General features: G+C 46.2%; 1 protein-coding gene across 2 annotated transcripts; it reads left to right on the top strand.

Annotated features, from left to right (window-relative positions):
- Positions 1-541: 541 nt before the first annotated feature.
- LOC130491975 (tropomodulin-3-like) lies at positions 542-21065 on the top strand. Of its 2 annotated transcripts, none has more exons than XM_056865746.1 (9): positions 542-667; positions 2392-2548; positions 12697-12819; positions 14197-14286; positions 15122-15252; positions 15579-15686; positions 17642-17785; positions 18606-18750; positions 20970-21065. In XM_056865746.1, exons 1-9 carry the CDS (start codon positions 542-544, stop codon positions 21002-21004), a joined length of 1059 nt encoding a protein of 352 aa, XP_056721724.1. In that variant the 3' UTR covers positions 21005-21065. The 2 variants fall into 2 exon arrangements, with proteins under 2 accessions (XP_056721724.1, XP_056721723.1); XM_056865745.1 differs by lacking the exon at positions 20970-21065 and adding an exon at positions 19586-19653.
- The last annotated feature ends 3356 nt before the right edge of the window (positions 21066-24421 follow it).

Below are 24421 nucleotides of genomic sequence, written 5' to 3'. Positions count from 1 at the left end.
GGTGAACCGGGTTGGTTTCCCCCGCTCCTACGCGTGAAGCCAGCTGGGTGTCCTCAGGCTAGTCACACTCTCTCATCCCCACCTACCTTACAGGGTGTCTGTTGTGGGGAGGGGAAGGTGATTGTAAGCTGGTTTGAGTCTCCCTTAAGAGGTAGAGAAAATCAGCATATAAAAACCAACTCTTCTCCTCCTTTTTCTTCTCCTTCTCCTCCTCCTTCTCCTCCGTCTCCTCCATCTCCTCCGTCTTCTCCTTCGTCGTCTCCTCCTCCTCCTTCTTCTTCTTTTTCTTCTCCTCCTTCTTAAAACCTCCCTCTGCAGAGGTGGAATCCTGCCACCAAAACTGCTGCTCTGCGACATCCTGGTGTGCTTGTAGCCCAAATGAATCCCACTCGCTGTCCATCAGCAAGCGAAATTGGGCTGAAGGAATGCCTTTGCTAATGAGTATTCCCCCCTCCATTTTCACAGTTCCAAGTAATAACACGTTAGTCTCCAGTCTTGCTGTACGTCTGACGAGTCGGCTTGTCCCTCCGCCGCCATAGTGATGGAGCTCCCTTTCCGGAAAGAATTGGAGAAGTACAAGGACCTGGATGAGGACGAAATCTTGGGGAAGTTGTCGGAGGAAGAGCTGAAGCAGCTAGAATCTGTGCTGGACGACCTCGATCCAGAGGTGCGTGTTCAGCCACCCAGACTGGTTCCTGGCAGCTACATTAGATTAACCTGCTCAAGGAGCAATGTGGAAGCATTGTGCATATTAAATGGCCGTAACTGGATTTGCATCCAGAGTCTCTGCCTGGTGGTCTAAAAAGGACATGTGAGTGAGATCCATGTACCAATAAAAATAATACAATGTTTATTTATGCAGTGCATAGATTCGGCTGCCACCCAGGAACAAATGCATGTTATTATGTAATATTGCATAGCCTTTACATGGCATTTTTGAGTATTGAAAGCACTTCATGTATGCTGTCTTGGTGTAACCCTTACAACAGTCCTGAAGTGCAGGCTAGTATGATCTCGGGTGGGGGAGGACTGAAAGAGCCTCATGCCCTCTTGGAATGCCGCTTTTATGGGGAACTCCGATCATGTTATATCTCTCCCCTTTTAACATATAAATCTAATGCCTCTGACATGATGCCTTTTCTATTAAGTGGCAGGGATCCCAAGGCTACATTGTCAGTGGCAAAGATTTGTTTCAGTCCTTATATCCCTCAAACATTAGATTTACGCTGCTCATGATCAATGGATCAAGGAGCTTCTAAGGGATAAAGGAAAGGAAACTGAAAGAGAGGCAGTGGCTTGCCTACTAAGTCATTCCCTGAGTTTGTGACTGGGATGAGATTTGAACCTGGGGCCTCTAGAATGCATCTTCTTCCTTTGCCTCTACTATACACCAGCTGCCCTTAGGGTAGGATCCAGAAGTCAATGCCTTAAAAATCCCTGGAAAGTAAAGTAGTTCTTAAAAAGGTAAAGGTCCCCTGTGCAAGCACCGGGTCATTCCTGACCTATGGGGTGACGTCACATCCCGACATTTCCTAGGCAGACTTTGTTTACGGGGTGGTTTGCCAGTGCCTTCCCCAGTCGTCTTCCCTTTACACCCAGCAAGCTGGGTCCTCATTTTACCGACCTCGGAAGGATGGAAGGCTGAGTCGACTTTGAGCTGGCTACCTGAACCCGACTTCCATCGGGATCGAACTCAGGTCGTGGGCAGAGCTTGGGCTGCAGTGGAGCAGCTTACCACTCTGTGCCGCGGGGCTCTTAAAGTAGTTCTTAGACACTGGTTAAATATTAAATAAATATTAAAGGACAAAACTTAATCACTGGAGAAGGGGGATGCTCAGTACAAAAAACAATCAGTTGTTGGGAGAAGGTTTTGACCACTCTGCCATTAAATCGATTGCCACTAACTCAACCAAGATACTTGCCCAAACTTTCCTAGCAAACATCCAGGGAAGATAGTTCCAGAGGGCAGCCGTGTTGGACTGCAGTGGAGCAGCTAGATTCAAACCCAGTGCCATTTTAGAGACCAACCAGATTTTTGGGGTATGAGCTTTCAAGGGTCAAAGGTATCAGACAAAGGGAACTTTGTTGAAAGCTCATAACCTGAAAATATTGTTGGTCTCTGGGGTGCTACTGGACTCGGATCTAGCTATTCAAGGAAGATGAATCCACCACCTTTCAAGGCAGCTTATTCCATTGCTAAATAGTTCTAGACGTTTTTCTCCTCCCCCCCACAAAAAAATCTAGGTCCCTCTAGAGTACCAGCCAATAGCGCCATTCCCCTATTGTCTCAAGAGAACCAGCCCTTTAATGAACAGTAAATATAGCTAGTTACTTAATTAATGGCTGTGTAAAAATGTTGAAGAGCTATCACTCTCTCTCTCTGCCTTGCAGAATGCGCTTCTGCCAGCAGGATTCCGGCAAAAGGACCAGACCGTCAAAAAGGCCTCCGGTCCTTATGACCGAGAGAAACTCCTTGCGTATCTGGAGAAACAAGCCCTGGAGCTTGAAGACAGGGAAGACGTCGTCCCGTACACCGGAGAAAAGAAAGGTAATTGTCAGTGCGAGGGTACAACGCAGTTCTTCCCACCATGCGCAAAATGTCACTTGCAGTGTAGGCCCTCTGTATGGATGAAAGAACCATGTTCGTGCGTAATCTCCCACAGTCATGCAAACGTGGTGCCCACCCAGCTGGACATGGAAGAGGGAACACTTGGTTCATAAGTGATACTGCGTGCTCCTGCGCCACACAAGCTGAGTCTTAACTATGTATTTCTGTTTCAAAAACCATCTGTACATTGCATTGTTCCATATGCACGTTGTTGTTTTGTTAAAATGATAGTGAAGCGTTGGTTGCTTGGCTCAAGGGGAACTGAGCTAAATATGTTTTCCGAGCCGCACACACCTGGCTGGATCCAAGCCACGCCTTTCGAGGCAGCTTACCGCGCTCTTCGAACAATGGAAACCACTTGTCATACAAAAATGAAGCAGGGAAGCGGATGCTGGTCCCGTGTCTTCGTGCCGGTCCTCCAGGTTTTCCTGCCATGGCTGTTCTGACTGAGGTTCTTCCTCTGTCAGCCAGCATGGTGTAGTGGTTAAGAGCGGTGGTTTGGAGCGGCGGAGTCTGATCTGGAGAACCGGGTTTGATTCCCCGCTCCTCCACATGAGCGGCGGAGGCTAATCTGGTGAACTGGATTGGTTTCCCCGCTCCTACACACGAAGTCAGCTGGGTGACCGTGGGCAAGTCACATTCTCTCAGCCCCACCCACCTCACAGGGTGTCTGTTTTGGGGAGGGAAAGGGAAGGTGATTGTAAGCCGGTTTGATTCTCCCTTAAGTGGTAGAGAAAGCCGGCATTTTTTTTAAAAAAAAAAACCAACTCAACCCATCTAGGCTCAGATGGGGGAGGCAGCCAAAGCAGGGCCTCTGGAGTGGACAGGTGGTTTCACGTGGGAGAAGGTGGTCCTTATTTATACAGCGCCGAGAGGCTCAGCTAAATTCAGAGAGCTGTGCCTTCCTTCTCGTTGATGCAAACCGTCGACGTGGCCAGGGCAGCTCACACCGCGTCTCTCCCGACCCACACCAGCAGCCAGACTGGTTTGCAACGGTGTTTGATGTCAGTCTGCAATTACCTGCCCAATTACTTTTCCTACAAAGAGGAAATTAAAGACCGGGCAATAATTGGAATGGTGATTAGTAGGAAGGGATTGCTTTTTCAGAGGAGGCTGAGCTATCCGCCCAATTCATACATTGCTTTCGTGGAGTAGTTTTCTCTGGAAATTGCACTGCTGTTGTTAGTCTCCCACGGTGCTTTGCTAACCTCTGGAAACGTTAGTGTCTTGTGGCTCTGAAAACCGGGTGGTTTAGAGAAGTATTTCATATATCTTTGCTTCTGTAGTGTGGAAGAACTGCAAAAAAAGAAAGGAAACATGTTCAAGGAGTATAGCAGGGTGTTTCTAGTTCTTGGCCACGCTTCCTCTAGAGTAAAAAAGCCCATCTTTGTGATTAACTAGTTGCAATAACTGGAACGGCCCCAGTTGTTGATTGAAAAAGACAATCGGGCATTGTTGTCCAAGAGAGAACTGATGTAACTTACTTCCTTTCATGCAATGACATTTACAAATATAAATTTCATTAATTCAACAATGGTAGCCTTGTGGCTTTTAGGTCAGCAAATATCAGGGTAGCATGTGAATTTAATTGCAAGCTAGGACCAAGAGTTTGCAGCCCTCGCCTCTCCGTTCACATCTGCTTGGAAGCGAGTCCCACAAAATTCACTGGGACATAGTCCTGTGTAAGTCAGCAGAAGATGGCCAGCCAAAGAAACCTGTAGCCACAACTGCCTGGGCTTAGGAACTGAAGAGTTCTGTATTTTTAGACCGTCCATCTCCACATGAACACATGAAGCTGCCTTATACTGAATCAGACCCTTGGTCCATCAAAGTCAGTATTGTCTACTCAGACCGGCGGCGGCTCTCTAGGGTCTCAGGCAGGGGTCTTTCACATCACCTCCTTGCCTGGTCCCTTTAACTGGAGAGGCCGGGGATTGAACCCGGGACCTTCTGCATGCCAGGCTCTACCACTGAGGCCGGGGATTGAACCCAGGACCTTCTGCATGCAAGGCTCTACCACTGAGCCTCAGCCCCTCCCCCAAACATTACAATCTGCAAGTTGTGTTTGCTCAGTGGTTTCATTGCTTTTAGTGATTCATTTCTTCCCCACAACACAGTTTATAGGATTTGCTGCCCCAAGATGTGCCGGCATTAGTCCAGGCCCCAACTGTGTATCACGTTTGTAACTCATAGGGTCAAGTTTCCCCCCAGTCTGAGTCTGGCAGCTTCAGGAGTGAGGGGAACTGTTTTATTTGGAGGGGGTCTATGTTGTGAGGGCAGAAGGGGTTTCAGTCTCCTTCCTGCCCCCTTTTCATGATCCAGGACAGCCCCAGGGGGCATTATATACGCCACTGATAGACTGCACATGTACTGATGGACTGCACATGTACATGCAGCCCTACCAGTAGGGCAAATAACTGCTTCCTGGGGCCTTTTCAGTTCGGAAAGTGCCAGGAAGGGAGACAGAAGTCCGTCCACCCCAGCCATGGTTCTGATCTGAATCAGGGCCCTAGGAACTTGAAAAAGAATAAAGAGAGTTGGGTTTTATAACCCGCTTTTGTCTACCTTTAAGGAGTCTCAAACTGGCTTACAATTGCCTTCCTTTCCCCACAACAGACACCCTGTGAGGTAGGTGGGGCTGAGAGAGTTCAGAGAGAACTGAGACTGGCCCAAGGTCACCCAACAGGCTTCATGCGGAGGAGTGGGGAAACCATCTCGGTTCACCCGATTAGAGTCTGCCATTCATGTGGAGGAGTGGGGAATCAAACCTGGTTCTCCAGATTAGAGTCCGCTGCTCTTAACCACTGCACCACGCTAGCTCTCAAAACAAGTCTCCCCACTCCTGACTTCTGGTGGCAAAGTCAGGTTGGGAAAACACATTACAAATACTAACTTGTAGTTTGGGCCTTAGGTGGCTTTCAAAGGGGAATGGATGAATTTATTGAGGCTAGAGCTAGCAGTGGCTGTTAGCCACAATGGCTAAAAGGAGGGGCCATAGCTCAGTGGTAGAGCATCTGCGTGGCATGCAGAAGGCCCCAGGTTCAATTCCCAGCATCTCCAGTTAAAGGGACCAGGCAAGTAGGTGATGTGAAAGACCTCTGCCTGAGACCCTGGAGAGCCGCTGCTGGTTTGAGTAGGCAATACTGACTTTGATGGACCGAGGGTCTGATTCAGTAGAAGACAGCTTCATGTGTTCATGTGACTCTTCTGGTTCAGCATCAGAGTCTCTCTGAATGCCAGTTACTGGGGTGGGAGGGATGCTACCTTCATGCATCTGATTGGCTGTTGAGGAAACTGAGGTTGGACGAGAGCGTTATAAAGCTGTAGGTGTTAATGATTGTGAAACGTTGACTTCTTGAAAGGGGCTATTCCGCTTCTTCTCCTAACTCTTCGGCCTTGCTTCAAACGCGTCTAGATCCCGTTTATTTTTCTGAGCCTCGCTTCTCAGTACTCTTAAAAAACTTTAGCACATGAAGTTGAAAGCCGTCCTCGTGTATGTTTGCATATCTGGGGTGACCCCGTGTCAGCTGGCTTAGCGTTCGGTCCGTTTTTAAATGTTTTAAGCATTAGGAATTGTTCTTTTGGAAAATCCCCAGCTGGCGACCACAGCCAAATTTCCACTTCATCCGTGTGGGTCTGTTTTATATTTGTTTTAAACAAAGCTTTCAGGTAACTTGCGAAATCAGAAGAGGACTGTATACCTCTCAAAAATTCCTTTTGAAGATTCGTTTAAGTGCCTACAGGTGTTTCAGGATAGACCATCTCTGGCGTGGTGTAATGGTTAAGAGTGGTGGTTTGGACCGGCGGAGTCTGATCTGGAGAACCGGGTTTGATCCCCTTCTCCTCCACATGAGCGGCGGAGGCTAAACTGGTGAACCTGGTTCGTTTCCCCACTCCTACCCATGAAGTCAGCCAGGTGACCTTGGGCTAGTCACAGCTCTCTCAGCCACACCTACCTCCCAGGGTGACTGTTGTGGGGAAGGGGAGGGAAGGTGATTGTAAGCTGGTTTGATTCTCCCTTAAGTGGCAGAGAAAGTCGGCATATAAAAACCAAGTCTTCTTCTTCTTCTTCTTTTGGGCTTCAAGCTCCCACCCTTCCACAGGGCAGGTGAGGGGCAGCTCAGAGCAGGCTCCTGCGTCGGGGAGGGTAGGTGGCCAAAAAACCCCATCCTTGCTGTAGGGACTGCTTGAATGGGGCCAGCACCAAGGTGAAGGAAGGCCCCGCACCTCCTTTTGCAGAGTTGGTAATTTATTTGGGAGGGGGGGGCAGGTTGCCTCTTGTCATTTCCATTGTGATGTCTACACAAGACACTGTTCCTCCAGATGGAATGGATTAACTCTGTGGTTTTTAAAGTGTTTGGTTTTTTTTCTGCAAACCTGCATTCACTGGGGGAGCCCTGCTGTCTAATTTTTTGGGAGGGAAGGTAGATGGATTCTTCTCATAGCTCCCTCAACTTTGTTCAGGCACCCACTTAAAGTTGTATTTGTTTTCCAGATGTTCGTAGCCTTCCTGGCCCTCCAAAGCTCTTACGAGAAGTTGTTAGACTCAGAAGTGTTTTGCCGGTTTCGAACAAAATAGCCAGTCATGTGTCCCTATGTGATCTCCTCTCGAAGTAAATGCAATGTTCTGAAATAATCTGGAAAAGTGACTTCTGCGGCCCTTTCTGAGCTCATGTACAGATATGTCCTTTTTGAAAATGCTTTTACTGGCATGTGTTGGGGCGGGGGGGAAGAGGGCTCTCCCAGAGTGATCTTGGCCGTCCGCCCAAAAGTTAGGTCATTGTTTCCAAAGACTAAAGAGATCTTACCCGTCAAACTGCTGAACAAAAAATTGAAGTTTAGCTATCTGCTCATCACCTGGAAAGGAGGATGGTTGAGTTTGAATGCTGTGTGGGTTGAGCCATCAGAAGGAAGTAGTGAAGGTAGCTCATAATAGGTTCTATTGCAGCATATATTTATCATTTGGATTGTTTATAGTCCACCTTTCTCATTTGGACTTAAGGTAGATTACACAGAGTCAATATAATAGACAGGATGGGACATTCAGTAAACAATACAATAGGATTATGGTTGTAGAACCAATCAAATAAAAAAACCCAGAACTGAAGCAAAGCACATGAACACATGAAGCTGCCTTATACTGAATCAGACCCTTGGTCTATCAAAGTCAGTATTGTCTACTCAGACTGGCAGCGGCTCTCCAGCATCTCAGGCAGAGGTCTTTCGCATCACCTCTTTGCCTAGTCCCTTTAACTGGAGCTGCTGGGGACTGAACCTGGAACCTTCTGCATGCCAAGCAGATGCTCTGCCACTGAGCCATGGCCTGTCCCCATGAAGCTGCCTTATACTGAATCAGATCCTTGGTCCATCACAGTCAGTATTGTCCACTCAGACCGGCAGTGGCTCTCCAGGGTCTCAGGCAGAGGTCTTTTGCATCACCTACCTGCATAGTCCCTTTAACTGGAGATGCCGGGGACTGAACCTGGGACCTTCTGCATGCCAAGCAGATGCTCTACCACTGAGCCACGGTCCCTCCCCAAGGCATAAGGTTTAACATGACACATTAAATGATGCAAAAATTACTTAGAAGGATCCCAGTTTCAGCAGGGTACACACAGTAGTATAGACCACAGTCCCTAACTATTTATCCAAGTAACTTTGTGAATCATCTAGGGCAGTGCAAGACCGTCTGCCAACGTTTAAAATTCCCGGACGGGCATCATCGATAGGACTTTTCAGAGGACACTGATTCATAGGTTCGCCCTGAATCGGAAGCGACTTGACAGCACTTAACACACACACACACTCTGGGAGGGAAAGCTGGCAGCACATTGATGCTGTTTATGCGCTGGCCTAGCCCGCACAACGCTACTTGGACTATAGGATTTGGAGTCGTTCACAGAACCTGGAATACTTTGGCAGGGGGAAAGCCAGAAAGGGTGCAGTAATCGGTTGTGAAACTTCCGTTCTTAGGGAGCAGTTAGCGCGGTGCCAAGTTAAATAATGGAAAGGAATCAACAGGAAAAGCTCAGGCCTGGGCGCTGGCAGTTACTCCTGGGGGAAAAACTTCCCGTGCCCGACTGCACAGTTGCCATTCTGTTGTTGAGGGGTGGCAGCTTTTGTGGGTGTGTGAGAGAGAGTGTGTGTGTGTATCCGAAAAATTACCACGGAGCGATCCTTTCCTTAAGCCAATTCTGTTTTAATAATGGAATGCATCCTATTGCATATCATATCAACTCCAATCAGAAAAGCAATTGTAAAGGCAGTTGCACACAGAAAAGAGAGTGGGAGAGGGGAAAAAGAGCAAATGTACAATCTTGTTGAGCAAATATACAATCTTGTTGCAACTGCACACAGAAAAGGGAGAGGGAGATGAAAACGCCTTACGCTGAAAGGGTCTGCGGATGTGGTGCAGGATGTCCTGACTCCCTGTCTCATATTCTTTTGGACTGCCATCTTTATGATTCCCAAAGAGGAAATCTAATAAAACCCATAGTTTTGAACTCATCAAATAATACCACAATACTTTACAATCTATTAGTTGATAAGGATCCTGAGATAACCAGAAATGTGGCAAAAATTTTGACAATAGTAGTCAACCGATGGGAATCTAGTCGGAAGTAGAATCACAGCATTAAGGAATGATTTATTTTAATTTTATTTTACTCTAACTTTTATCCTTTTCTATAATGCAGATTGTACTATGCCAATAAAGGTATTTGAAATTTGGAGAGGGAGAAAAGAGCAAATGCACAATCTTGTTGAGCAAATATACAATCTTGTTGCAATTGCGCACAGAAAAGGGAGTGGGAGAGGAAGAAAAGAGCAAGTGTACAATCTCGTTGAGTTCACTCATGTATATCCCTGGAGCAAGTGGCAGTATGTTTCTATATGACATGTAGCAGATTTATTTATTTACTTACTTCATTTATACCCTGCCTTTCTGCCCAGTTGGCGACTCAGAGCACCTTCCATTGCTCTCCTCTCCTCTGTTTGAGCCTCACAACAACCCTGCGATGTAGGTTAGGGTGAATGTGTGTGACTGGCCCAAGGTCTCCCAACCCAGCTTCCATGGCACAGTGGGGATTCCAACCTGTGTCTCCCAGGTTGTAGCCTATCACTCTAACCCAGGGGTCCCCAATATGGTGTCTGTGGGCGCCACAGTGCCCCCCAACACCTTTTCCGGTGCCCACCAAGTGTTTGTAGGAAGTGGGTGGGGCCAGGTAGGGCTTTTGCCCAGCGAAGTTTCTGATTGACTATCGGAGATCTGATTAGCTGCACAGATTTATTTAAATGTTGCTTTGGCAGCAGCTGCCGCCACAGCACCAGGATCTATTCTACACTGTGTTGCTGAAGTTAAGCTGTGGCATTCATTTTGCGGCTGGCTCCGCCTCCTGTGGCAGCCATTTTGTTGTTGCGCCCACCCTGCTGTGGCAGAATTCCAAATGTGCCCGCAGGCTCATAAAGGTTGGGGGACGTCTGCTCTAACCACTACACCACACTGGCTGTCTTTTATTGTAGAAGGTGTTTCAGAAGAAGAAGAAGAGTTGGTTTTTATATGCCGACTTTCTCTACCACTTAAGGGAGACTCAAACCGGCTTACAATCCCCTTCCCTTCCCCTCCCCACAACAGACACCCTGTGAGGTAGGTGGGGCTGAGAGAGCTCTAAAGAGCTGTGACTTGCCCAAGGTCACCCAGCTGGCTTCATGTGCAGGAGTGGGGAAACCAACCCGGTTCTCCAGATCAGAGTCCACCGCTCCAAACCACCGCTCTTAACTACTACACCACCCAGTCTTTATGTGCTATTGGTAGTTCTTTTGCAAGCCATGTTCAGGATGGAAGTCATGAACGTATTATAATGATTCAGGCCATTGGTCTATCCAGTTCACTCTTATCTCCCAAGATAAGAGTGGGAGAGGGGCCGTGGCTCAGTGGTAGAGCCTCTACTTGGCATTCAGAAGGTCCCAGGCTCAGTCCCTGGCATCTCCAGTTAAAAGGACTAGGCTGGTAGGTGATGTGAAAGACCTGTGCCTGAGACCCTGGAGAGCCGCTGCCAGTCTGAGCAGACAATACTGACTTTGATGGACCAAGGGTCTGATTCAGTATAAGGTGGCTTCAAGATTGGCAGGTGTTCTCCAGGGCCTTTCCCAACCCCTGCCACCTGTGATCCTTTAACTGTAGGTGCAAAGGATTGATCCTGGGAGGTTCTGCATACAGAGAAGGGCCTTTACCCACTGATCCACAGCCTTCACGCTGACAGTTGAGAACCCCAGCTTAAGCGTATGCTTCGTCCAGGGTAGAAGTGGGTTTTTGAGTCCATTCTCCCAGGTGCAAGTCCAGCTCCTCTAGCTCATCAGCCACCAGTTCCAGCACCAAGTATTCTGCTGGCTTCCAGTGCTGTAAAATTGCCAGGAGGGGTCCAGACATTTTGGATGCTTTTTATCTTTGCGTTGAAAGATGAGGGCTAATTTCTTGCCAAGGTATGTTACATGCAAGAAGTAAATATCTAACAAACCAAACCAGATGGTGGACAGCCGGAAAGCAGGCTAGAAAGTTGTGTTTGCCGTTTCCCCCTTTTTTGTGGTAGGAAGATAATTCTTCCAAAATTGAGGTCCATTCTGAGTCTGAAACGCAAAGCCAGAGAAAGGCTATCCCCTAAAAAATTAAACCAGACTATGTTTTTGCAGAGTACATGCAAGCTGGTCTGCAAAGAAATTCCAAAAAAACACAGGGTTGTGTAATGTGTGTGTGTAAAGTGCAGTAAAGTCGCAGCCAACTTGTGGCAACCCCTTTTGGGGTTTTCATAGCAAGAGACTAAGAGAGATGGTTTGCCAGTGTCTTCCTCTGCACAGCAACCCTGGTATTCCTTGGTGGTCTCCCATCCAAATACTAACCAGGGCTTACCCTGCTGTGTAATACCAACCAAAATATCACAAAACTGTGTGACACGCAACAGTGTGCAAGGTTTCGCATTCCCACAAACTCTCCATCAGGTTGGATGTTCAGTGTGCAACAAAGAACATGGAGTGGGGGGAGAGAAATGAGGAAAAGAAAACCAAATGATTCCAGCATGCTGGCAAAGCCCCAAATCTGCACTATTAGCCTTAAAATGGAATACAAATGGACTGTGGGCTATATGGGTAGAGACGGTACTGCATATGAAACAGGTTTTCAAGTTGCACCGAAGACTGCTGTGCCAAAGGAGGGGGGGAATGATGTATCCCATTATTGAATAACCAAAGGCAGCTGTTAATCGAGTCTCTTTCCATCACTGAATGAGACATGCGGATCCATCCTAAGGCAATCAGAGAGCCAATCAGTGGTGCCAGCTTTTTCTGAATGGATGCTGTCTGCAGGCACAAAGACCTGAGTTCCTTTGAAGCGCTTCCTGCTCCAGGGAGGCAGAGGAAAGTCGGGCCTGGATGTTTGCTTCGGGGAAGAGACGCTTTAGGAAAGAAGCGAATGGGTGCTGGGAAACTCAGCAACGGATGCCGGGGTGTCGTCAGGCAATCCCTGGTGTCTTCAGGCAGTCACTGATGGCCAGCGTGGTGTAGTGGTTAAGAGCAGTGGTTTGGAGCAGTGGACTCTGATCTGGACAACCGGGTTTGATTCCCCACTCCCTCCACATGAGCAGCGGAGGCTAATCTGGTGAACTGCGTACGAAGCCAGCTGGTTGTCCTTGGGCTAGTCTCAGCTCTGTTAGAGTTCTCTTAGCCCCACCTACCTCACAGGGTGTCTGTTGTGGGGAGGGGAAGGGAGGTTGATTGTAAGCCGGTTTGAGTCTCCCTTAAGTGGTAGAGAAAGTCGGCATGTAAAAACCAACTCTTCTTCTGATCTCTGTCATCAGATGGGTGAGTGAGAGCCACTGATGGGTAACATTGGTTAGAATGCTGGACCACCAAGCTGCGCTCTTCACTGCTCATGAAAAAGGGGTTTGAGAGGGATGGGAAGAAATAACTTGGACACCAGTGATGGACCAGGGTGGCGATTGTACTTTGGAGGGGGAACCCCTTCAATTGGTTAAAGCTGAGTGTGCCATCCAAACGAGGGGGAGAAAAATGCTTTTTCTTGTTTTCTTTTTGCACAGGGAAAATATTCATCCCCAAGCAGAAGCCAGTACAGTCTTACGCAGAAGAAAAAGTGACTCTTGATCCGGAACTGGAAGAAGCGTTGACAAGCGCTACGGACACCGAGCTGTGCGACCTCGCAGGTTGGTGGAGGCATTTTTGGTTTGAGCGCGCATGCCGTGGCTGTGCGTGTCCGCGAGGCCACCTCTGGCAGAGTGTGGCATGGAACTTGGGACAGCAGGGCAAAGAAGGCATTCACCACCACTCCGTTTGAGATGTATTTTCTGTTCCTGTTCATCTTCCGTTCCCCCCACCCATCTATTTATGTTTAAGAAACCGCCTACTAAGGCTCACATGCCTAACTGCATAATTTTTCCCCACTACACACAACATGACCAGCTCCATTTTGGAATAAACTCTGCAGTAAACACATCTGCTGTGTAAAGGGCCACAAGTCACAGAATCATAGAGTTGGAAGGGGCCACCAGGGCCATCTAGTCCAACCCCCCTGCACAATGCAGGAAACCCACAACCACCTCCCCCCTACACCCCCAGTGACCCTTACTCCATGCCCAGAAGATGGCCAAGATGCCCTCCCTCTCATGATATGCCTAAGGTCGTAGAATCACAGGTGAAAGCACACCTATCTATGCATAGCCACAAAGTACACAAATTCGCATAGTGAAGCCACAAAATGACAGCCAGTGTTACAAAATATATTTAGCAAATGTGTTACAAAATATAAAACCAACTGCCTGACAAACCCTCTAGTGCACACATATAGATACAAATCCAGTAATATAGAATATTTTTTACATTTGTAGTTGGCTGTTCTGCCTAATATTTACTTGTCAATAGACCAAAATGCAAATACAAATATCCACTGATGGCATTGTGCCTATAGATAATCAGTCCAGAAATATACGCTAGCCAGTCCAAGAACGTGCACAATTCTTCAGTTGTATTTTGTTCTTTATAGTTTCTTGGGTTTCAAGTTGCATGTATTCCTATGCAAGCCTCTTACAATCTAGCTTACAACTTACAACATCTCCCTGCTTGGATACTTGTTTGCCTTATCTATAGGCACAATGCGATCAGTGGATATTTGTATTTGCATTTTGGTCTATTGACAAGTAAATATAAGGTCATAGAATCAGCACTGCTGACAGATGGCCATCTAGCCTCTGCTTAAAAACCTCCAGGGAAGGCTCACCACCTCCCGAGGAAGCCTATTCTACTGAGGAACCGCTCTGTTAGAAAAGTGCAATAGCCTCAGTTGGCCGTTGCTAGCACCGCACTAAGGAAAGCTTCATTTCCCCTCTCAAAAATATGAAGATGCCCCCCCAAAAAAAGCCCTATCGAGACCAGTTCTGAAAAAGCATGCTCGTCCTACATTTAGGTTTGGCATTTTAAGAGTTTCCACAATGGTGAGGTTTTGAAAATCCTGCTGCAAACTCTCGTCTGCCTTGTTCAAGAAACAGGAAACTGCAAAACAATTTTTCCTCTCCTTTTCCTGATAGCTATCCTAGGAATGCACAACTTGATAAGCAACGCTCAGTTGTGTGATATAATGGGAGGTAGCAACGGTGTCGGCAACGAAGGTTTCACAAGTAAGTATTCATGCTGGGGATTTAGATAAAACTCAGGGTTCTGTTTCTTCACTGTCGGATCGTTTGGGTACTATAAACTGCAAAACACTATCATGCATTGGGTTGTAACCCATACAACTTCTGTTCAAATAGCTGGGACTGAAGAGGCTTCAGCTCAAGCATTCCAGCGGATGTGGTTTTCTAATGCAATAAAGCACATGCATGCTTTAAACTTGTGCTGCGGTCATGAGAGTATGTTAAATATTTTTGGGTAATAAACAATGGCATTGTAGCTTCTGACCTGTCCTTTGAGCCAAAGATTGTGGGGAAACATTAAGAACAGACACGTTGTTTTTTGCTCCAAGGGCAGCTGTAAATTCATGGGAACATGGCTAAACCACTTGACAATCTAAAGCAGAAATTGCTGTTGAAGTAAAACATGAGCTGAGCGTTTTAAGGATTAGGTTTCTTTCTAGATTATATTGGTGTGGGTGCTACTGGTGAAAGGAAAATTTACTTTATATTCCATTTTTAGCCTGTTCGTCCTCCAAAGAGTCTGGGGCCATGCATACAGCTGTTTGAGTCGAGAAAGAAGGGATGGGGGCAAGATCACCCAGTGAATACGGCTGAGGAGATCTGGAATGGGTCTTCCCCAGTCAAATTTTCTAACCATTATGCTAGACTGGCTACATCTTATTTATCTTGCTTTATCAACTACACTTCCGTAGTACAGTCTCTTCTCCACGCTCTTTCGTCTAATTCCTGTAAAACAGTGGGAAATGTTGTTATTATGGAGAGGGGGCGTGTAATGGCAGGGTCTGTGCTTAAGAACTAGCGTTATTTGCAATTCATTCAGACGTTGTCAAAGGGGAAAAGATCATGCCCATCTTCGATGAGCCGCCCAATCCTACGAACGTGGAGGAGAGTTTGCGACGGATAAAAGAGAACAACCCTCGTCTCCTTGAGGTTAATCTGAACAATATAAAGGTAACTGTTGAGAGATTCCATTTCCACGTGCTCTTTTGGAGATAAACGGTGCGTTTTGAAGGATAACCTTGCATTTGTGGGAACATTGTTTAGAATTTTTTGACTGGAGAATATGTATAGTGACACATCCGTTTCCACGCTGAGATAAAGCTCTCGTGTTGTCACTCATCGATGCAAGAGCCTAATGCTGGGCTTCCTCCGCCCCCCTCTTTCTTCCCTTAAAAGAGATATTTGGGAAGAGCTGAAGTGGGGGGAAAGGGGACATGTCGCTATCAGTAAGATTTTCAGTGAAAAAAATACTTGCTGTGTCTTTATTCCAATTCAAGAATATCCCTATTCCAACGCTGAAAGAGTTCGCCAAGGCCCTGGAAACAAATACCCATGTGAAAAGTTTTAGTCTTGCCGCTACAAGAAGCAACGACCCCGTTGCTGTGGTAAGTAAGCCACCCGATGGTGTGGATGGACCGTGTGTTGGGAAGGGGACTTCTTAAAACATTTTAGTTAAGTTAAATGTGTTTGAAACACCTACAGAGCTGGGCTGTTTCTCCTTTGTTTGACAAGAAAATGGACATCCAGCAGGGGCTTCAAAGAAAAAAAATGGGAAATCTGTGATTGTCTTATAATTAACGTCTTCTGATATCCCTTTCGCCAAGAGCTTAGATGTTTTGTACTATTTATGAAGTGTTTTGGTCAGGGACCTACAAGCTCAACAAGAGTGGGTATTTTTACAGCCAGAAGCTTTGACCTGCTTGCAACCAATATTTATTATTATTATTATTACGGTCCTTAGACCAAACATAAAATGTTTGCAGGTACATTGCCCTACCCAAACCGGCACTATAAAACAATAAATTTTGGTTAAAACACTATACAAAATATTACTCTCTCTTTAAAAACTGGTCAGCAATATAAAATTAAACAATCCACTCTACAACTCTTCATTTCTATTTCTGTTTAGATTTCCTATAATTAAATACTATTCTACAAAACTTGGCCAATAACTTTGTTAGGTAAAGGTAGTCCCCTGTGCAAGCACCGGGTCATTCCTGACCCATGAGGTGACGTCACATCCTGACGTTTCCTAGGCAGGCTTTGTTTACGGGGTGGTTTGCCGTTGCCTTCCCCAGTCATCTTCCCTTTACCCCCAGCAAGCTGGGTACTCATTTTACTGACCTGGGAGGGATGGAAGGCTGAGTCAACCTTGAGCCGGCTACCTGAAACCAACTTCCGTTGGACTGAACTCAGGTCGTGAGCATAGCTTGGACTGCAGCACTGCGGTTTACCCTTTTGCGCCACGAGGCTAAAATTCATCCTTAAGAAGGATGTTAACTCTAACGAATTTAGGATTCTTAAAAGAGGGCCAAGAATCTTCTCAATCTCCTCCTTAGTAACTACACCTAAGAAAGACATGTTCCAGCGTATCTGGTTCACCACTGTGTTTGCAACCAATAACATACTTAAATAGAGCCCCGTGGCGCAGAGTGGTAAGCTGCAGTAAGCTTTGCTCACAACCTGAGTTCAATCTCGACGCAAGTCGGTCTCAGGTAGCCAGCTCAAGTTTGACTCAGCCTTCCGTCCTTCCAAAGTCGGTAAAACGAGTGCCCAGCTTTCTGGAGGTAAAGTGTAGACGACTGAGGAAGGCAATGGCAAACCAACCCGTAAACGCAGTCTGCCTACTCAACATCAGGATGTGCCGTCACCCCATGGGTCAGTAATGACCCAGTGCTTGCGCAGGGGACTACCTTGATCTTTTTTCCTTAAAGTACCCCTTCCTTTTCCTTGTTCACAGTCATAATAGGAAAAGGGAGACTTTGGTCAGGATAAATATAGTAAGGCTGACAGCGATCTTGCAAACACAACCCTGAACCAGGGGGAACACGTGAACACATGAAGCTGCCTTATACTGAACCAGACCCTTGGTCCATCAAAGTCAGCATTGTCTACTCAGACCGGCAGCATCTCTCCAGGGTCTCAGGCAGAGATCTTTCACATCACCTACTTGCCCAGTCCCTTTAACTGACGATTCCGGGGATTGAACCTGGGACCATCTGTATGCCAAGCAGAGTCTCTACCACTGAGCCACAGCCCCTCCCCTAATTCAGTAGATGGAAGCATTACCATTTGAGGGGCAGGAGCACCAATTGCAACCAACTTTTTAATCACAAATTTTCCTGTTTTAAAAACAAGCTCCTGTTCTTGAAATGGAAGCTGTCGTGGTCCCATATTATTTAAAGCTGGCTTAAAAAAAAGAAAGGAAAAAAAAACAACCTTTCGTGGGTGGAATGTGGTCCTTCCTGTCTATAATGCTGCTGCTGTGGATGGTCCTCTGTACACCGACCCGTGTGCGCCATGTTCCATTAGTTTTCATGGCTTCCTCTCTTGTTTCAAGGCTTTTGCAGACATGCTGAGAGTGAACAAATCCCTGAAGAGCCTCAACGTGGAATCCAACTTCATCACTGGAGCAGGCATGCTGGCACTGATCGATGCCCTAAAAGAGAACGAAACCCTGATGGAAATCAAAGTCGATAACCAGGCAAGTTGTCATTTCCCCCCCATAGCTGTAGGTAAGGACTGAAAAGAACGGTGAGGCTAGTTCTCTGAGCTCAAGAGGGAGTGTGGGAAGCTTACGCCTTTATCCCAGAGAGTGCCCCATTCTTTCTTCATGGCAAAGCATGTTAAAACATTAAAAACAGAAGACTGTTTCGAAAACAGTTGCAGTGAGGCACAGGCTACGTTGCATTTGGTATTTCTCTTCTTTCAGCCCTCCCCTTGAAGCATAACCGCATGGATTGGGGAGTAGTTATCTTCTGGAGGCCGTTAATCCTCTCCTAAGCGACTGTCTTTGGTCCGTGTAGCACTATAAGAATAGACATACTCCTTTTTGTTTGAGTTTTATGTCACACCATTCCTCCATTAAGAAGAAGAAGAGGAGTTGGTTTTTATTTGCCGCTTTTCTCTAACTTTTAAGGAGAATCAAACCAGCCTGCAATCTCCTTCCCTTCCTCTCCCAACAACAGACACCTTGTGAGGTGGGTGGGGCTGAGAGAGCTCTAAGAGAACTGTGACTGGCCCAAGGTCACCCAGCTGGCTTCATGGGGAGGAGCGGGAAATCAAACCCGGTTCTCCAGATTAGAACCCACCGCTCTTAACCACTGCACCATGCTGGCTCTCTATTTCTCCATTTTATCCTCACAACAACCCACTGAGCAGGTTAGGCCGAAGGAGAATGTGTGGCCCAGGGTCACCCAGTGAGTTTCTTGGCACATGGGGACTTGAACCTGGCCTTGGCCTCCAGTGTCCCTGCCTGATTGTTTGCTACTTTATAATATTATCATGTCTGCTGGTTATAACAGAGGCAGCAGTTCGGAACACCCGTGGAAATGGAAATTGCAAAGATGCTTGAAGAAAACACAAATATTCTTAAGTTCGGATACCACTTCACGCAACAAGGACCACGAACTAGGGCAGCAGCTGCAATTACGAAAAATAACGATTTAGGTAAAGTCTTTCTGCTGCATGGTTACGGAAGGAATAAGCCTTGCATGGAGAGTGGAGTTGTTCTGCATTCTGATAAAAATATGCTCTCGGTGGTACATTTGCAAACATAAACTTCACTGAGTTGTAATTCATTCATTAGGAAATAGTCTTGCAAGTCAACCTGCAGACTCTCTTCCCCCCCCCACCTTCATTTGCCACTCAGATACTGAAGACTTTCTGATTCCTAAGAAACTGCGGTTGGCTGTGCCTTCCAGCTCAGACAAAAGAACAAACCGCAGTTTGTCACTTTTCTCCGGTTTAGATGTGCCAACAAACTGCTGAGTTCTTCAAAAGTCTGAGCCGTGCGTGAGGGAGGTGGAACCTGAAGACTTCTGAAGATTGGTTTTGTAAAGAACAAACCATGTGTCAGTTATATTGTTTTTGTGAGGCTCTGTTAAATGTGAGCTGTTAATGCTTGGGTGTGCTGGTTGGAAACGTTAGGCTTAAAGTTTTTCAATGGCTACTAGTGTACCATAAATCTGAAGGGTTTGGTGGGAGGGAGAGCAAAAGGGGGGTGTCCAATACAGCACCGAAGTTCTAGGTTTTGCAGACAAAAACAAGTTGGACTTGTGCTTACTGGAAGTCAGTCCCACGGAACTAAACTGGCCTGACTTCCCAGCAACCGGGGTTAGGATTGGACTGCTCCTCTTCATTTACCTCATCAAAAGGCTTCTCGGCTTATCTTAAAGCTTTCCTGTATTTTCCACAAATTCCAACTTGTTTCATTGCTGGGGCGTTGTTTTTTTTAATATCATCTACTGATACCTTGCTTTTTTCTCTCCCCTCGCTTTCCTAGTCTGGCGTATAGGAGTAAAACTTACATCCAACGCCCTTTCATCTCTTCAGCGCTGAATCTTCTGAGGCAGGTTATTGCACATGCCCCTTTGGGTGTTGAGCGCCACAAAAGAAATTGCTTTACGATCTCTCCTGTCGCCATCTCCGTATGTTTCTCCTGACAAATGTGTGTGTTTCCTCCATGCTTCTCTCTCTCTCTCTCCCTCCCTCTCTCTCCCTCTGCTGCATACCTGTTTTCTTTGCCAGAGGCCTTGGGATTTATTTCTAACTGCATCATTTACTAGGAACTCCAGCAAAAAATTATAGTGAACTGCTATCAAGCTTGTTCTAAAATCAGTTTTGCATTTGCTGATAGAATGAATCTTTAAGAACTGCAGCAATATTTTTGGCTGCTGAATAATCCTATTTGTAATAACGTGTTCAGTAATGTCCCGGCGCTTAACGATTCAAATTGCCCTTTAAAAACAAAAAGGCTTTGCTTCTGAACAAAGTTACTGACATACTAGACTGTCTTAGTGAAAAAAACCCAATTATTTTAAGTGGTTCAACCTGCCCTCTCTCTCTTTTTCTCACTGTTAGAATGCAAGCTGCTTTTCAAGTTCAACACATCTTTAAAGACTGGCATGAAGGGTGGAGTGGGACTGATATGCATTAGGAAAAAACATTCCAGTTTGCATGTCCACACACACACATGCATAGAGAGGGAGGGAGGGGGAGGAGGGAGAGCGCAAGCTCTACTGGACTATAACGTGGGGCCCCGATCCAGCTAGCTCTTTTACAAGTGCAGGTCTGCTGGGAGGATTTTACCTCTGGTAAAAGGTAAAGGTCCTCTGTGCAAGCACCGGGTCATTCCTGACCCATGGGGTGATGTCACATCTCAACGTTTACTAGGCAGACTTTGTTCATGGGGTGGTTTGCCAGTGCCTTCCCCAGTCATCTTCCCTTTACCCCCAGCTAGCTGGGTACTCATTTTACCGACCTCAGAAAACTGGAAGGCTGAGTCAACCTCGAGCCGGCTACCTGAAACCAACTCCTGTCGGGATCGAACTCAGGTCTTGAGCAGAGCTTGGACTGCAGTACTGCAGCTTACTCCTCTGCGCCATGGCGCTCCTTTTACCTCTGGCTCTGTCCCCAAACAACCCTCTCTTGACATACTGCAGCTGCTTTTGAAAAAACCCTGAATATAAAGCACAGTTTCTGTGCCCTAGTGGGGAAAGCCCCCACGGTATGCGCAGATCTCCCGAAGTGGCTCTTTGCATCACAGCAGCAATCTTTGCTTCGGAGATATAGCTCCTTTAATACCAATGTGTAAAGGGATGCAGGTCCACAAAGCAACCGAGTCGTGACTGACCCCTTTTTGTTTGTTTTCTTTCTTCCGGACCCAGTTCGCAAGAGAAGAGTGGAAGGAGATCACCAGTAAATCTTCTTGGTGCCCGACGTGCGCAGTTTGGAGAATTCAAACCTTCTCGAGGCATATCTGCTTAGCTTGGGCAATCTGAATCTTTTTTACCTGGGTAGAAGGGAAAAGACTGGAATCACCGTTCCTTTTATTATTATTTTTGTATAAAGTTGTATTGATATGCGTGGTAACCAACACATGTATGTTCAAAACCTTTTTAATCACGCCTGCCTGAGGTCTGTTTTTTGAAAACAGTTAAAGACTTTGGTCAGTGTTTTCCACCAAGGTAAATACCAATTCTAAAATATCTGTGGTAGCTATCTAATAGCCAATTAATGCTCAGTTTGTAAATGGTGAGATGGGGGGGGGGGGTCAGTCAGGAAATCCGGAGTCCTCTTTTAAACATCCTGACTTTGTATATTTTGAAAACACTGTTTTTAGTGAAAAAGGGATTCTTCACATGGAACAAAAGTCTCTTATAATACTTCTTTTTCCCCTCCTTGTTCATTATACAATGATAAATCATTTACAGTTAACCCCTTTTGTCTTTAACGTGCTCCGGCCATTTATAATTCTTTCATGATAACAGAGATTAAAACTTGAAACTTGCAAGGGAAGATTGTTCCACTTAAAAGGGGTGCTTCCGCTCTTTGCCTTTTGGGATAAGCTACACTGATCAAAGTGGAGGAGTCTTTGGCGTTTTCTGACTGATGCTGGTTTGGGTGGCTTATTTTTTTCTTCTGTTACCATGCAGAACAAGACACTTCGGCACTTTGTTCTGTTAATGCCTGAACTGGATGTATTTATGGACTTTAGTCTTTTGTTCAGTCTTTCGTTAACGTGGTGTTGGGTCAGGTTCCTAGAAACATAAAGGTTATCGATAACTGTTTGAAGCCTCGGCGATGGGCCTGTGAAATGCAAGGCTCTCGGGCCGGACGTGCCAGTCGTAGATTGCAATGCCAGATGTGTTGTAAGCCCCTCTGGTCTGCAAGTGGAGACATGGGCTCTCTCGTTGTGTTTGATCTTCTGGCAGGCACCGTCGTGCATTCTAGGACACCAGTGACTTTCGCGTACAGGCGCACCTGGCAATTTGCTCGTGAAATGAATGGTTTTAATAGGAAATGCATGCTTGATTCACTCTTTTGAACCATCGTCCTGACAGAGGCTGATACTTAAGATGGCTCCTGAACGTTACAACTGGAGCTTCATAGCCACAGTGAAATATAGCTTAGGTTCGAGTTGCCGCTACGTTCATGCCCACTGCTGATTTTTACCGCGTCACATTTTTTCACGTTGGTGTGCAGGACACAGTCTGTGAAGCGGGTCTTTTTATAAACTAGTCTTTATATGATATTGGAACACAAGCAGTAGCATCATGTGTTGGGTTGAACCCACAGACTCAGACAAATGGAATAAGACTCTCGGGCAGCAGTCTGATGAAACAACCAACCGTGGCTTACCATTACAGGAGTGAGCCTTGGAAGATCCCTCGGCACCCATGCTCCCTCCTCTTGCCATACAACTTCGATAGTGAAGATTTCCTTTGTTTGCAACAGACCCCAGTTGCCCTTTATGTCCAAACCACGGTTTGTAGGCAAGAAACAAGCTATAATTTAGGGTTCAAGAAGAACGACCAACTGCGGTTTGTTGTAAACCAGGAAGATGGCAGCTTCGGAGTTGTGCATGAAGGGGAGGCAACCCAGGGCCTTCCGAGGCTTATTCTCATCTGAATGCAGCCAAAGAGTTAGTTCCGACTCATTCAAGTTCAAAGTTTGTCTTTGGAAAAATTCGGCGACAAACGTGGCCCCCACTTCAAGCACATGTCTTTTCTTTTTCTAGTTAAATGTTTTGACTGTGCCGTTTGATGTGTATTGAACAAAACTGCACAGAGTAAAAACATCAGGTCACAACGCAAGCATTTTGAGTAGAGACGAGTTGCGTATATTTTTTATAATCGATACCTGCCTGTGACTTCCTGTTGTATATAACATTGTCTCTGTGGAAAAGGTTTCTGATCTTCTCCTTTACTTTGAAGTAAATTTCCTTTGAGACCAGTGGGACTTTCTGCCAAGTCACTGACTTGAGCATTGAGACAATAGTTGTTTTGCTACACAGCCAAGGGTAGGCTGGGGCATCTTCATGTACAAGCATATTAAAACGTTTTTAATTTTTGCTGTGCCCAGCTGTATGCAGATAGAAATCACACTTGGTTTTAAAATGATTTTGGAAAAACAAATTCATTCTTTTCTTCACTTGTAAAAACAGTTCTGACAAAATAAGGAATAAAACATAGTTCCACTGCATCAATAAATGCATCAATAAATGCAGTTCCACTGCATCAATAAATGCTTTTGAAAATGTCCGTCGCATGAATAAGAACCTGCGTCATTTAAAAGGGCTGGGGTGACTTCTTCTGAGAAACCAAAGATTGCCAGTGTCACATAGCACTTTTAGTACCATAAGTAGCTCCTTTTCTTGGTCTTGATTTACAAAATACTTGTCAGCTTTTGCGGTGAGTCCCGTATGTAGGCTGCAACCTGCCAAGGACTTGACCACCTATTTTCCGTGGCCTAACAAACCTGAATTTATCAAGCCCAAGGTGGGTAACCTACAGATTGTAGCTGGCGTGCCCCAGAGACAGCAAAGCTCCAGCTTTGATTGACCATGTTTTTGCTGATGCCCTGCAGGTTGGGTTCCCATTTTCTGCATGCACGTTAAAAAAAAAAAATTAGGGCTGCGTTCCCAGACCTAGATACTTCTGCGCCCGAGTCTCATAGAAATCGTTAGGATTTAATCATGCCTGGGAAGGATTGCACTGAAAGAGTCTCAAGCAGGTGGTGCTATACTGCTTTGACCAAAGCATGAGAGTCGCTTGTACTATATTGCAGCGTTTGGAAAAGGGGAGAAGATCCATTGAGCGCGGCCACAGCACAACTTCCATTCATTCCAGTGTGTGTGTGTGTGTGTGTGTGTGTGTTGGGGGGGCTCATCCACATCCTATTAATCAACCGTTGTCGCACAACCGCACTCCTAGATGGCTGATCGCAGCACCGAATACTATTTCAGAGTTGTCAAAGCGGCCAGGGAATATTTCTCTCTGTTCTGCTAGGCAGGATCTGTGTCGTCAGCGGTTTGGTCAGTCTTGTCTGATCTGCTTTTTGGTATCATGACTACTAGTATCACGTTTGCAGTTGAAGCTAATGGAAGCTGCTTGTTTGGCTAAGCTTTGTCCTCCTCTGGGCTAGCCATGTAGCGCCATGGTAGTAGTCTGGGAATTTAATGGCACACACATACCCTTCATTGAGAAGTAGTGTGGGAATTTAACATCACACACGTGCCCTTCAAAGCCCACATGCAAGATTTCATGATTTTTGGGAGTGTCATAGTGGAGGAAAACAGGCATCCTTCACTCCAGTAGCTAGGTCCACAATAGAGTAA

This window comes from Euleptes europaea, chromosome 20, assembly GCF_029931775.1.
Source record: "Euleptes europaea isolate rEulEur1 chromosome 20, rEulEur1.hap1, whole genome shotgun sequence".
Taxonomy (NCBI): Eukaryota; Metazoa; Chordata; class Lepidosauria; order Squamata; family Sphaerodactylidae; genus Euleptes; species Euleptes europaea.
Note: the sequence above shows the minus strand (reverse complement) of the source record. Positions and strands in the feature narration are given on the sequence as shown.